The following is a 13,778-nucleotide window of genomic DNA, read 5'->3' on the forward strand; positions in this document are numbered from 1 at the left end:
AGGCAGGGGCGTGCTGAGAGGCGTGACCTGCTCAGGCCTCGCTCCGCCTCCACAGACAGCAGACAGGTTGAGGCTGTCCTCTTGACCTTTTTGTTACTAAAGAAGATACTGTTTATTAGTTCTCGTTTCCCTCCCCCATTGATATTAACTATCTCTTCTGAATTTGAGATCTAACGTCAACAAAATATACAAGTAGGGACACATTATTCGAAAACAAAGCCAACATTTTGGAGGCAGTAACAATTAACCATTTATTTAGTAAAACTCACTGATATTCACAGACAGCTTAGAATGGTTGATGCTCCAGACTCGGGGGGTAGACCCCAAGAGCAGCATTTTAAAGTCCCAGGATGTTCTCTGTTGTTCGGCTTGAGCTGGAGGCAAAGGACAGGAAGACAAGACATATCCCATTTTTCATTCCTGTTAAGTATATTCCTGATGTGGATCAGGCTAGCCTGTCTAAGCTCAAATTACTGAGCCTCTTTTGAGTTCTTATTGTCGTCTGAAATATGACAGGAAGGGTACAGAGTATACAGTGGGTGCATGCTAGATGGTTGAGTGCTATAAAAGACGGGTGACTACATCCTCACTTCCTTTCCCTGCCCACTAAGTTTAGAGAACACTTGGTATCAAAGAAAAGAAAACTGACTCCTTGATGTTCTCCTGACTACTGCAAAATCCAAAGAATCAACACTATTTTTTAGCTCTAGTTCAGCAAAAACTCTTTAAGATATATTTCATGTGTATGCTTGTCGGCATGTATGCCTGTGCACTATGAGCAATCAGACATACACACAGAGGCCAGAGAATGCTGGATCCCCTGAGTTGTGCTCGTTGTGAGCTACCATGTGGGTTCTGGGTCTTCCTTCGGAAGAATAGCCATCTCTTCAACCCCAAAGGAATGGTTTTAAAAGTGAGACTCCTGGAGGTAAGTCCCTCCCCATCCAGCATAGCTGTCTTGCTTCTTGCCATCTCCAGCCACACAAGTCATTCTCCGAAGTGCCACCACCTTCTCAAAGTATCAACCGGCATTCAGCCCGCGCTAGCTGCTTTGGGGTCTTCTTTACTTTCTGTAAGTTTGAAAATGTGGCCCAAAAGAACACTTGACTATCTTTAAGACAGAGATGAAACTTAGCACACTGCCACCACCGTGTGAGCTGCATCGTAGGAGGGAAACACACAGACGAAATAAAGAGCAAGCTTTGGGTAGGTAATGGTACTTGATGACACTTGTGTTCAACCCCGGTTTATTGCTTTAAAAATCCCCTGCCTGCATGAAAACTTCCAGCACCATTCAATGACTGAAAACTTCCAGCACCATTCAATGACTATCTCAGGGCATGCCCAGAGGGAGACTTCCCTGGATCTGAAAGCACACACTTTCTCCAGCGGTTGTCAATGAAACTTGGGTCTTTATTCCCTACTTGGCCAATTTTGATATAACATGCTATCAACCTACCATTAAGTTAAATTTGCTCATCAGGAGCTAATGATCTTACTGCCTCTCTAGTATGCTGAGGGAATTGCTTGCCCAAAGTGCTATAATGTTCATAGCTGTGTATCAGAAACATTTGGGCTTTTAAAAAAATCACTGAAGAGTCCCAAACATCCACATGGATATCTTACATTGGCACTTTCAAATTCAACATTCAAATGAACATTTTAAAAAAATGTACCCAGAGGTCTCTGGATGTCTGCTATGTGGGGACATGCATCCTAGCTTAAGACAAACACACAAGTTAAACTCATTCTGTAGGAACCAATTAAGTAGGCCAAGGAGCTGAAGTCTTTATTATACTTTTTTTTCCTCTTAAAAAGATTTTAGCAGTTACCAAACATGAGCTCTATTGCTTCTTCCTGGGGAGAGGGGAGAATGGGAAGGAAAAACACCGGCATCGGCAGATGGAGTGTCAATTAGTGAGGGATGAGGCCAGACGCTGCTCTTTCAAAAATACATTTTCTTCTTGGCTGAAAATCCTGTAAATGCAAGACCAGGCAGCAGCAGGACACGGGTTGTCTTTTAATTAATTCCTAATGGAGCCAAATAAACTTTTCCCTCTAAGATATGAAACAGGGTCAAGGGAAATCATGATTTCCCCACTGAGTTCAACACCTTGGGAACAAATGCCTTCCCATCCCCACTCTCTGCCCCTTGCCAGTTCCCATCCTGCCATTGGTGGGAGGAGCTATTTAAAAACCTCTGCAATCACCAGTGACCCCAAGCCCGACTCGACTCCTTTTTGAGAGCCTTGCCATGTCATGCAGTTTGGCTTCAAATATTTGGCTTCTCCATCCTCATTCACATTCGCATTCACACACACACACACACACACACACTTCCCTCTTGGATGTACACACATATACCTTCCTAAAATACCTTTTCTTAAAGAGAGTTAAGCGACTGGAAACTATGTTGTTCGGTAAGAGATGTCAATGATTATGGTAACAATTCCAGAAAAATCAATCCTGGAATGGTGCAGGATCCCCAAACCATTCCTCCTGTGTTCAGTTCAGGCAAAGCTGCCACCCTGGGAACTGGCACAGAGTCTTGAGTGTTCCCTGGGATTTCTCAATCTGGAGGCATTGTGCAGGCAGCAACCCATATTTAACTGCATGCCAAAAGATAACTGCAAGCAGTTGGGTGTGAGAAGTGGGGTTTTTTAGTCGCTGCATTTGCTAGTTAAGTGGGTGAGGGTAAAGTTTGGGCTCCTCTTTATCAGAGGTGGAAAGAGGTGACAGTTTTTTGTAAGGCTTATACCACAGCTAAAAATGACTCCTCCAGCAAAGTATGAATAGTTTCTTTATAAAAATAGGACCATGATTTTGAAAAGAGCCAAAGAAGTCATGTTCTAACACAGTTTTCTTTTTTTTTTTAAAAAAAAAAAAAAAAAAAAAAAAAGGTGTTCTGCTTAAGCAGAACAAGATACACCACCCCCATATATCCCTCCTTCATCTGTCTCCACCCATCTCCAGTCATGTCCTTCCTTACAGTGTTCTTGGGACCAGGAGTGCTTGAACCACCTAGGGTTAGGGGGAGACTCGGGGAGCCTTGTGTGATTAAGCATGCTAGAACTGCAGAGCGTGAGGTCAGTTCTCTTCCGCCAGAATCTCTGGGTGTTCCTTCCAGAAGGCATCCCCAATAAGATCACAGTTCAAGGCCACCACCCGGGTTCTGGTCCGAGCCACGGCCTTCTTTTCCCCTTCCATTTCTGCTGGCAGCCTGACTTCTTGTGTTCTGACTTCTTCCACCTATAGACAAAAGACAGAACAGGGACAATGTTGAGAGAGAGAGAGAAATAGGAATGCAAAAAGAATTATGGGAGAAATTCACCTTTTTTGTTGATATGCCACTGACTGTTGGTGTTTTATGTAATGGCAGGGTAGCCATCTCTCTAGGTAGAAATACATTTAGTCTGGCATGGAACACGCACCTTTAATCCCAGTACTTAGGAGGGAGGCAGATTTTTAATGGGTTCAAGGCTAGCCCTTGAACAGTGAGTTTCAGGCCAGCCAGCATTACACAGTGAAACTCTGTCTCAAAAACTAACAGAATCAACCAGCACGGTTAGTGCTGTGGCTGCAGATCTGTGGTAGAGTTCCTCTCTAGCATATGTGAAGCCCTGGGTTGGCCCTTGGCAACACGAAATTTTCAACAAGTCTTGGGAAAAGGTTACTTTACTGTATTTTGAAAAGTGATTGTGATGGTCAGTTTTTATGTCACCTTGCCATAAATTAGAATCATCTGAATAGGAGGACTCAACTGAAGAATCTTCCAGATTGTTTTGATATTGAAGACCCACTCAAGGTGTGCACAATGTCCTCTGGTACCAGAACCAGTTTCCATTGCTGACTAAGGACCAGCAAGCCTCCCAGGTTTGCAGTGCCAGACTGGGACTACTGAGCTACCCAGTCTGGTGGACTATGCAGGTCCAGGGTTCTCTGCCTATCTAGTGTGACACAGCCCCTGAGGGATGTCTGCAATTGCTGAGGCCTAAAAACAAGGCAACTAATGGGTTCTTACCCTCTTAGGTGAGAGACAACTGTTTTACCATTTTAGTCTAAGTCGATTTAATTAATTAATATATATACATACACACACATAAGTACATATAGATAAATACTTATATAAATATATGTTTCTATTCATCCTATTGTTCTGTTTCTACAGAGGCACCAACTAATACAATGGACTTGGGAACAAAGAATAGTCTTCTTTTTATAGTTTGCAATAACTACAGAACTAAAGGTAACTTTCCTCTGCCTGGATTAAGTACTCAAGGCTGTACTAAAGAACAAGCGAGGTAATAAGCGAACTGAGATTGCCAGGGGGGTGTGTTCTGGCTCTCAAGGGGCCCTTTAATCCTTGAAAGCACTCATTCATAAAAAACTAACACGAAAAGAAATGAATTTAAAGAAATAATTATGCCTACAGGCTGACGGCTGAGAAAACTATGGTGGAATTACGTATAGAGGCATCCCAGAATATTAAGGTAAGTATGAATTTCTGGGAAATCTAATAAAGTCGCTCAAAGTCAGAGTTTCTGATCTGTTCCCTCTATGCCTGTTTTACGGTATCTCTCAGCACTAAGAACGTCAGCTGTCCTGAGGGGATAAACCATGTAACGGTTCACCCAGCATGGGAAAAAGTTGTTGTTTTTTTTAATGTTTTATGAATGCAAGGTAGGTGTGCCACATGCACATTGTGCCCGAGGAGGTCAGGAGGAAGTGTTGGACTTCCTGGGACTGGAGTTACAAATGGTTCTGAGTCACCATGTGGGTGCTGGGAACTGAACCCATGTCCTCTGGAAAGGAGCAAGTGGTCTTAACTGCTGGGCCATCTCTCCAGCTCTATACTCTACCCATGAAAAGGGTTTATTTGATATGGGGACACAGAAAACAAGTGCACAAATGTAAAATTCTGGGATACTATTTACATCTGCTATAAGAGAGCCCAGGCCACTACTGACTGATGAGCATTCAAACTATTCCTGTACAGTGCCTTCTTTTGGAAACTGTATGTATGGCATGTAGGTGCCCAGCACAGTAGCCCCACATGGGATGGTGGGAAACAGAGCCAGGGAGTGACAAGGGCTCCTGTGACCTGACCACCATTTACCTTTTGCCACACCAACACCGTCCCTTTCCTGTACATGTGTGGCTCATTGTTGTAGTTGATGTGGAACTCAGAGAACAGAATCTCATTCTTGTCGGCCGTCAGAGTTCCCTGAGGAAACAGAGAAAAACCTCAGTAAGTCTCTTTCCTACCCTTCCACCGCCAAGGGGAAGGACTGTTGGCGCGCCTCTTAGTTACTAGTGAATCTCATTTTAATTAACATTCAGATCACTCAATTACTGAGCCACGCCCCAGTCCCTAATATTCTACTCTAGGTGTCTGCCATCATGAAATCCCCTTCTGCTGTAAACCCTGGCTGCACTGTCCAGACTGTGTGGGATTAGTAGGAGCTAACGGGAAAGATCAACTTTGTATGCATATCGACTTGGTGTTGATATTTCCTACTTGATCACAATGTCATCTCCATTACAGAGAAGAAAACGTAGACGAAGGCTATCTTTACTCTACTGTTTTGTTTTGTTTCTCTATGTAGCCCTGGCTGTCCTGGAACTCGCTCTGTGTAGACTACACTGGCCTGAACTCGGAGATCTGCCTGCCTGTGCCCCCGACCTCCGACCCCCAAGAGCTGGGAGTAAAGGTGCATGCTACCACTGCCCAACTGTCTTTACTTTTCTAAAAGGAAGCAAAATCTGATTTTGGCTCTACCTGGACATGGCTGCTGGCATTCCCACTGGTGTTAATAGGTAAGCCTTCACTATTGATACTATTAGTAAAGACCACGACTACCTCAGTAATCACTATGTAGAAGACACTGTATCAGGACCTGTCTCAGGACATCACCTCACTGAAGGACCAGTCATCCCACAGGCAGCAGTGTTCTCCACGAAGGCAGGCCAGTACTGACTGAGCACGGGCTTCTCCGTGCATTTGAACACATCAAGGCATGCACTTTCTATAAGCCTAGGAGGTAAGAACTATTACCCTAAACTTTCCTAAAGCAGAGATACACAGAGTAAGGCTAGATGACTGTCAGCACCGACTCTCACTTTATTGGGGGGTGGGAGGGGCTTTATAATAGTCCAACAGGATACGGCACGAGGGAAGGTTTTCCAGGGGCTGAGGAAAAGAGCACATGCATTGTCTAAAGAGGGGAGGAACCAAGATGCAATCGCAGCCAAGTGTAAGCAGGCCGGCACAGTGGCCCCAGGAGAAGTAATAACCGACTCTGCTGACCACAAGCAAGGCAGGAGCTTCTGCTGCTGAGAGCTTCCTATCCTTCCCAAACAGAGCTGCAAAGGAAGCTAAGGAGCAAAAGGGAACATTCCAGAAATGCCAGCAGTGACCAGAGCAAGTGTCCTCAACCGCATTTCTGTTGTAGGATCTTTATACCTTTAATCTCTGCTGGGCTTGGACTGGTGTTAGTCCAGACTGCTGGATAAGGGCCCAGAAAACTGTATTATAAAGATTATTGATGTGACCTGTGAGAAAAACAAAATAACATTTATATATACTGAATCTTATCCTTACAAATGTATAATATTATATACTATAGCATATTCACTTTGTTTTACATATAGACTACTTATGTTTCCAGGAATATCACAACCCAGCTTCTCTCCACTTTAAAGTACAAAGATCTCAGAGACAGCGGCTCCCCAGTCTGCCTACAAAGGGAACAGACAGGGAAAGGGGTAGGCACGTAAACTAACTTCCTGAAAACAACTTCACATGGTCATTCAGTAATGCCTAATGCAAATCTGCTGACTTAGGTGTTCGTCCTAGAAATAGTTGCCAAGGTAACCCCAGGGGAATGGCAGGGACTGTGCAGCTTATGACTTCATGAGTGTGTTGCAAACCAATAAGGGAGCTGGGATCACACAGGCTCTGCATGAATGGAGTGGAAATGTACTTATCTTCTAAAGAAACAGTGGCTAAATGGGTAAGAGTTCTTGCTGTGCAGGCTGGAGGACCTGAGATTGGATCCCAGCACCCGTGTAAGAAGCTGGGCATAGCCACGTGCACCTGGAACCCCAGAAACCCCAGAGCTCTTCTAAGAGGATCTCTGGGGCTTGCCAGCTGCCAGACTTGCTCCAGGTTCAGTCACGGAATAAGACAGAACAAAGTGATGGAGCAGGACAGCCCATTCCTTCCTCTGGCTCTGCAACACTTGTATAGGCTCTGCAACAGTGCACATAAGCACATGCATGTACACATGCACTCATATACAAAACATGCATGTGCACACACACCATGCACACAACAACAACAGAACAAACAACTACAGATAATTCTCCCACAAAAATCTCCTGAGTTTTCAAATACTGTTAACTAATTAGAGTGTGAGAGACAGTTTGGTGTAGTGGGACACATCCTCTAACACAGGCCTTATACAGCAGGATTGAAAGTCAGCCTGGGCTATAAAGAAAGGCTCTATTAAATGAAAACAAACAAACAAACAAACAACTTTTAAAAGACACTTGACTCCAACAATGTACTAATGAGGCAAACTTGTATGAGACCCTCAGCTTTAATGCACAGGTTTGGTAGGTTTGATTCAAACTGTGTACTTGGTACCACTTACAGTCTGCCTGTCGCCAGCTGAGGTAGTCCTTCAAAGTCTGGTTGCTAGGATACAACACGACTCTCCCATCAAATCCTGGAGGATACCGAAGGGGCTGGTCCTCAAAGTAATCCCGCCAGTAAAATACGTAACTGGAGGCAAACTGGGAGGCCACGAGAGTCATGAACTTACTTGTAAGACACATTGGGCAGAACAAGAAAAGAGAAAGTATTTGGTATTAATTCCACGCCAAGACTGGATCTGCAGATACAATAGAGAGATTATACAAAGCTCCCAGACAGCTAAGAGAAACTTTTAATATGTTTTCAATGGAGTCAGCCTCTACTTAAACTACTTACTGACTTATGATGAAGCACCATGACCAAAAGTAAGTTGAGAAGAAAAGGGTTTATTCAGCTTATACTTTCACATCATTGTTCAGTACTGAAGGAAATCAGGACAGGAACTCAAAGGGAGCAGGATCCTGGAGGCAGGAGCTGATGCAGAGGCCATGAAGGAATGCTGCTTACTGGCTTGCTTCCCATGGCTTGCTCAGTCTGCTTTCTTACAGAACCCAGGACCACCAGCCCAGGAAGGGCACCACCCACAGTGGGCGGGCCCTCCCCCACCAATCACTAATTTAGAAAGTGCCCCACAGGCTTGCCTGCAGCCTGATGTTATGAAGGCATCTTCTCAATTGAGGTTCCTGCCTCTCAGATAATTTTAGCTTATGTCAAACTGACAAAAAACTAGCCAGCACACTCACTAACACCAAATCTCTCTCCATAGGACTTGGTATACATTTATAATTCAAGATTTTCTTATTGTTGTTTTGTGGGTATGGTATTGTTTTCCGTCTTGGAAGAAAGGGGACCATTATTTTGAAGACATACCAATTCATCATATAATTTGATTCCCCAAAGAGTTTCAGTATACTACCAAATTCAATATAAGATGGATCTCCTTGTTAAAAAGTTTAAATAACTCTTTAATACATGGAAAGAGTGACCCTGCAATGCTACCCATGAATCACCAGTACTCTATTTTTCTCTCAAAGTCTCTGCTTAAGTCTCTGCTTATCCGTCTAACTATTCAATAGGTCAGTCTGGAAGCTGGATTGACAGGATACAGAAGGAAAAGAATTAAATAAAGAAAGCATCTTAAAAAAAATACACAGCACAAGAATTTTCAGATCTCATTGGAAGGAAACAGTCAAAATAGGACATGTACACTCTGTAAATGCAGCATCACCCACAACTTTGAGGATCTCAGCTGTCGCCATGAGAAACAGAGGAGCAGAGAACGGGAGAGCATCCTAGCGGAGGCTGGTTTTGAAGCTCACCTGGCTCTTCTTTTGAACCAATTGCTCTTCTTCCTGAACACAAAGCTGTACTCGTCACTCTGGCCGTACGCAATCACAATGTCCTCCAGCTCCTCCATTACTGTCTGGGCACATTTGGTCATCAGATGGAGGGCCCGACTGTCATTAGGTTTGGCAAAGTTGTGCTCCTCAGCAAACCTTCATAGAGGAAAGAGAGGGGCACAAGCGGTGGAGAGTGTCATCACCAACACCATCCACAGAGGCAGTTAAGAGAGATGGAGAGATAGCTCAGTAGGTAAACTGTCAGGACCAAGTTCTAGCCCCAAAACATAAAACAGGGTGGGGGCTTGGTGGCACCTGCTTGTCATCCCAGTGCTGGAGAGGTGGAGGCAGGATTCCTGGGGCTAGATGACCACCAGGCTAGAGTATCTGGTGAGTTCCAAGGAAGTTCCATGAGAGACTGTCTCAAGAAAAACAAGGAGGACAGCTCTGAGGAGGGACACCCAACATTAACCCTAAACTTACGCATAAGCATGTACAGAAAAAAAAAAAAAACACGTTTTTCTTTCTTACTTTGACACACTGACAAAAAGGGATACAACTGCTAGGCTTCAATCCACTTTTCTGTGAAGTTTCACCTTACTGGGTGAATTGAGAACACTATTACCTTATCAGGTTGTATTGCTGATTAGGAGATCAAAATGCTCTTACTAAGTGCTCAATAAACATTACTATAGCTCTATGTACTTAAACAGCTATAAAATGGTAATAACGAATAACATAGCCCTTTATTGAAATTAAGTCCCCAATAGTTTACTCTCCTTTTTTCTTCCTGACTCTAGTGCAGTCAGTTCATGTAATATGAAGCTGACTATGAGAACGGGACATACTATCAACTCATGACCACAGTTAGGCTTATGCGGGCCTCTTAACAACTCTCAAAAATAACAAAAGGGTCGCACGTGTGACTGAAGTTTAAGTAGTGGACCGAGAAATGACACCTCCCCCCCACACACACACACACACAAAGTTCTTGCAAACTGGTTTCAGCTAAAGTAGCACGGGTTTTTCACCAATTACAGTACCCAGTTCCTTTTAAATATCTCAACCACCTAGCAAGTCCTTCAGGCGACGCTCAATGCTGAGTGTTCATTGGCTGTCGCGTTACCCCGGTAACTACGAGAGGCGCACTTCCCGGAAGTGTGGGCGCACCACGCGGTCTCCCGCCCCTCCAGCTCACCGGTGGAAATTCCGGCCGTCCAGCCGCACCACCACCCAGCAGTGCGGCAGGCATGTGTCCTGAACCTCAAAATTCCGCACGTACTCAAACTTGCTCTTGGCCATGGCCACCCCCAATCTCAGGCACCGTCTTAAAATAACGGAAGTAGCAGCCAAAAGACTGCCGATCCTCGCTGTGCGGAAAGCCCACATTCGCCATAAGGAAGCAATGGACGGGCCCCACCCCGGAAGTTCCTGTCGCTGTCAGAGCCGCTCTAGCCACGGTGGAGGTTTCTCTATTGACTCTATTGCCTTCAACTCAGCTGGCTGCCAGGCGTGTTCTTCTGGGCTGTGGGTGCCTGTCTGTTACCCCGTAGGCAGCAAATCGCAAGCTATCAGATGTTGTTTTGTGACCAAGTTTAAAAGTATAGTTGTGACCTTTTTGTCTTGTACTTCTAAATAGCATTTATAAAGCATTTCTAAGTAGCATTTCTAAATTCCTTGCTAAGATGAAATACACTAAATTATCACTTTATAGTTCGGGGATGGGGTGGGGAGGATCTTCTAGATTCTTCTAGGTAAGTTTAAACAAGGAACATAAAATAGAAATTGATCATCTGTACAATTTTGTATTTTCTTCCATTGACCCTGTTTGGTTTTTTTTTTTTTTTTTCTAGAGTTATTTAGTGGTTGTTCCAGTAAAGTGTGATTTAAACAAAGAAAGGGCCAGCAAGACAACTCAGTCTGTAAAGATGCTTGATGCCAGGTGTGATAACTTTGATCCCTGGAAGCCACATGGTGTGTCCTTCCTTTCTCAGGCTTTCCAAAAGTGAATACCAGAGGCAGGTTACCCTGCCATATGTCATTAGGTGAATTTAAAATTTGTACTCATCACTATTAAAAGATTTTGTATGTGTGTGGGTGAGTTTATGTGCATCTGTGGAGGTCAGAGGAAGACATCAAGTATCTTCGTCAATCCCCCTTCATCTTAATTTTAAGACTGCCTTTCACTGATCCTGGCTCTCACTGGTTGACCTAGAAGTCACTAGATGGCCAGCAAGTTTGAGGGAGCCTCCTCTCTCTGCCTATCTCACACTGGGGCTGATGGGTATAAGCTTCCACATCCCACTTTATATCTGAATGTTGAGAATTTGACTTTGGATTTCTACGCTTGCCTGGCAAACATAATAATTACAGGGCCATCTGCCCACTCTTGAACTCAGGATTGTTTTAAAATGCATTTCCTAGCTTTGCCCACTGGGCACAGATGAAATGATACCCTGAAAGCAATAGGCATACAATTCGTGGTTGCTAACACCTCTCTCCACTAGAGTATACTCCTAGAAGAAGTGACTGCCTCCTAGTTAGATGAGTCACAGAAAACACAAAATGAGACTGGGGCACATGTTGTGGCAGAAGGGAAAGAACTGCTAGGAGTAATAAGACGAAGTGACAAAATGAGCCCAGAGGACTAGTGCTGCCACTGAGCAAATCTGAGGTGATTTGAGTATCAGAACAACAGTGAGTGATTATCATGTATGGAATAAGTGAAGGCCCAGGCAACATAACAATACTCAAAGAGAGGAAAGTTCATGGATAGTTTTGGAAGTATTGTTACACTAACTTCTTACACTGGCAATTGATTATTAAAGGGAACAAGGCCCTTTTCTTGTCTTTTATATAGAACTACAATTCAATGCCAGTTGATGAGAGGAAGCCTTTTACAAAAGAGTGCCGGCTAGTTTCAAACACAGAATGGTGGGCTCAGAGAATCAGTTTTGTTCTTTTGTTTTGTTTATAAACATCTTTGAAACAATTAACTCAAACGTGGATCACTAATGGATGCTAAAGCTGTGATCTCTAGAATTAGTGAAAGACTCCCTAGTCTGGTGGCATTGGCCCTCAGATTGTTTGCTAGTCACAAGATGAAAGGCACAGTCACAAACGAGAGCACTTGCCACCTTCAGCTGGTCTCCTATTGATTTTTCCTAAAACCAACAGCCACTGGAGATCCTGGGCAGTGCAGCATGGCAGACACAAACAGGATTTCTAACAGTTGACTCAAGTATTACTCCAGTGGGCCACAGTCTTCTCCATACGTTAAACTCGGAGGATAAACTTGAAATTGTCAGTTCCCAGGCTGCTCACAGAATCTTTTCGAGTGTGATCCAGGCAATAGTCTATTTTTTTTTCTCTTAAATAATTTTCTTTTATTATTAATTGTTTATTCATGTGTACCCAAGGAGACCAGTGTGTGTGTGTGTGTGAGAGAGAGAGAGAGAGAGAGACAGAGACAGAGACAGAGACAGAGAGAGAGAGGGGAAGAGAGAGGGAGAGGGAGTGGGAGAGGGAGAGGGGGAGAGAGAGAGAGAGAGAGAGAGAGAGAGAGAGAGATTCTTTGCAGCTGCGGTTACAGGTGGTTGTGGGACCCCAGATGTGGGTACTGGGAATTGAACCCCAGTCCTCTGTAAGAGCAGCAAGTGTTCTTAACCAATAAGCCATCTCTGTCATGCCTCTTGCCTGTCTTAAGTGACTTAAAAACTTAAGAAAAAAAAACATAGTAGAAACACCGCACACTAGGATAACTTAGCATAGTTTCGAATAGTTGTATTGCATAGGTTTATGTGGAGATATACAGCAAATCCTAGTACTGACTTTCCCAGGAAACTCCCACTTTCTTTCCATCAATTTATCTATCAAATCCTTAGTGGTTCTGTGGTGGTGCTGTGGTTTCCAGCGTTTTGTGAGTTGAATTTAGACTTTGTGTTTATTTTCCTGGTTTCTGCCACAGATAAGGTAGGATTCACCATGGGAGTTTCTAGGAACTCAGGCCACCACCAATGCTCTACCATATTTGGTTTATGAATGTTTTTACTGGTGTGTAGTGATTATATAAAATAATGGGTTTCATTTTCATCCATGTATGTAACATACTCTGATTATATTCATCTCCCATTATCCTGTCCTAGTCCTCATACATACATAGTCTCCCTGATCCCATTGCTGTTGTGTGTAGTATAATCAGGCTCTGCCTTAGCCTGGGAGTTGCTACCGAGCTAGTAGCTCCTCCAGGCTCTCTTTTGTTCCTCCCGGCTTAGGTCCAGGATTGACGCCACCAGCATTGACTGACTACTCTTTTCTACCCACCTTTGATCCTGGAAGAGCAGAGTGTTACCAGCCCACTCCCAAGACTGTTGAATCCAAGGATAAAAGAAACATTGCTCTGTTCTTTAGAACTTGCCTTTAGGCACAACTGCTGGGTGAAGACAACTCCTGCCTGGAAAGTCTTGCCCTTATCAATTTATTATCTCCATCTCTCCCTCCACCCTAAACTTAGTGGTTACATCAGCTAGCCCCTGCCAACATCCTTGGCCCCCACCCATAGCGGAGGCCACAGGGTCTAGCTGCCCAGAAACCTTACATGGCTGCTGCTTTCTTCTCTTTCTAAAGCATGCTGGAAAAGGCCCCTCGCTCTTTCACTGCATCTTCTTTTCCTCTTGGGACCCAGAAATCCCACTTGTATCTTCTGTCCAGCAATTGACCCCTGACCTTCTTTATTGACAAGTCAAGAACCAACTGGGGAACAAGATCTTATCGACAGAACC

The 13,778-nt window shown here is 44.0% G+C and overlaps 1 protein-coding gene across 4 annotated transcripts; it reads right to left on the reverse strand.

Annotated features, from left to right (window-relative positions):
- Positions 1–225: 225 nt before the first annotated feature.
- Positions 226–10,424, reverse strand: Thg1l (tRNA-histidine guanylyltransferase 1-like (S. cerevisiae)). 4 transcript variants are annotated; one of them, XM_030246230.1, is made up of 8 exons: positions 10,041–10,116; positions 9,529–9,597; positions 9,313–9,415; positions 8,977–9,153; positions 7,656–7,825; positions 6,464–6,552; positions 5,117–5,224; positions 1,764–3,249 (listed from the first exon to the last, which is right to left on the reverse strand). In XM_030246230.1, the coding sequence occupies exons 3-8, from the start codon at positions 9,321–9,323 to the stop codon at positions 3,088–3,090; spliced, it is 717 nt and encodes a 238-aa protein (XP_030102090.1). In that variant the 5' UTR covers positions 9,324–9,415; positions 9,529–9,597; positions 10,041–10,116; the 3' UTR covers positions 1,764–3,087. The 4 variants fall into 4 exon arrangements, with proteins under 4 accessions (NP_001277666.1, NP_001074438.1, XP_030102090.1 ...); NM_001290737.1 differs by lacking the exon at positions 9,529–9,597 and having other exon boundaries at positions 226–3,249; positions 10,041–10,109; XM_011249179.2 differs by lacking the exons at positions 9,529–9,597; positions 10,041–10,116 and adding an exon at positions 10,196–10,404.
- Between the last annotated feature and the right edge of the window lie 3,354 nt (positions 10,425–13,778).

This window comes from Mus musculus, chromosome 11, assembly GCF_000001635.26.
Source record: "Mus musculus strain C57BL/6J chromosome 11, GRCm38.p6 C57BL/6J".
NCBI lineage: Eukaryota > Metazoa > Chordata > Mammalia > Rodentia > Muridae > Mus > Mus musculus.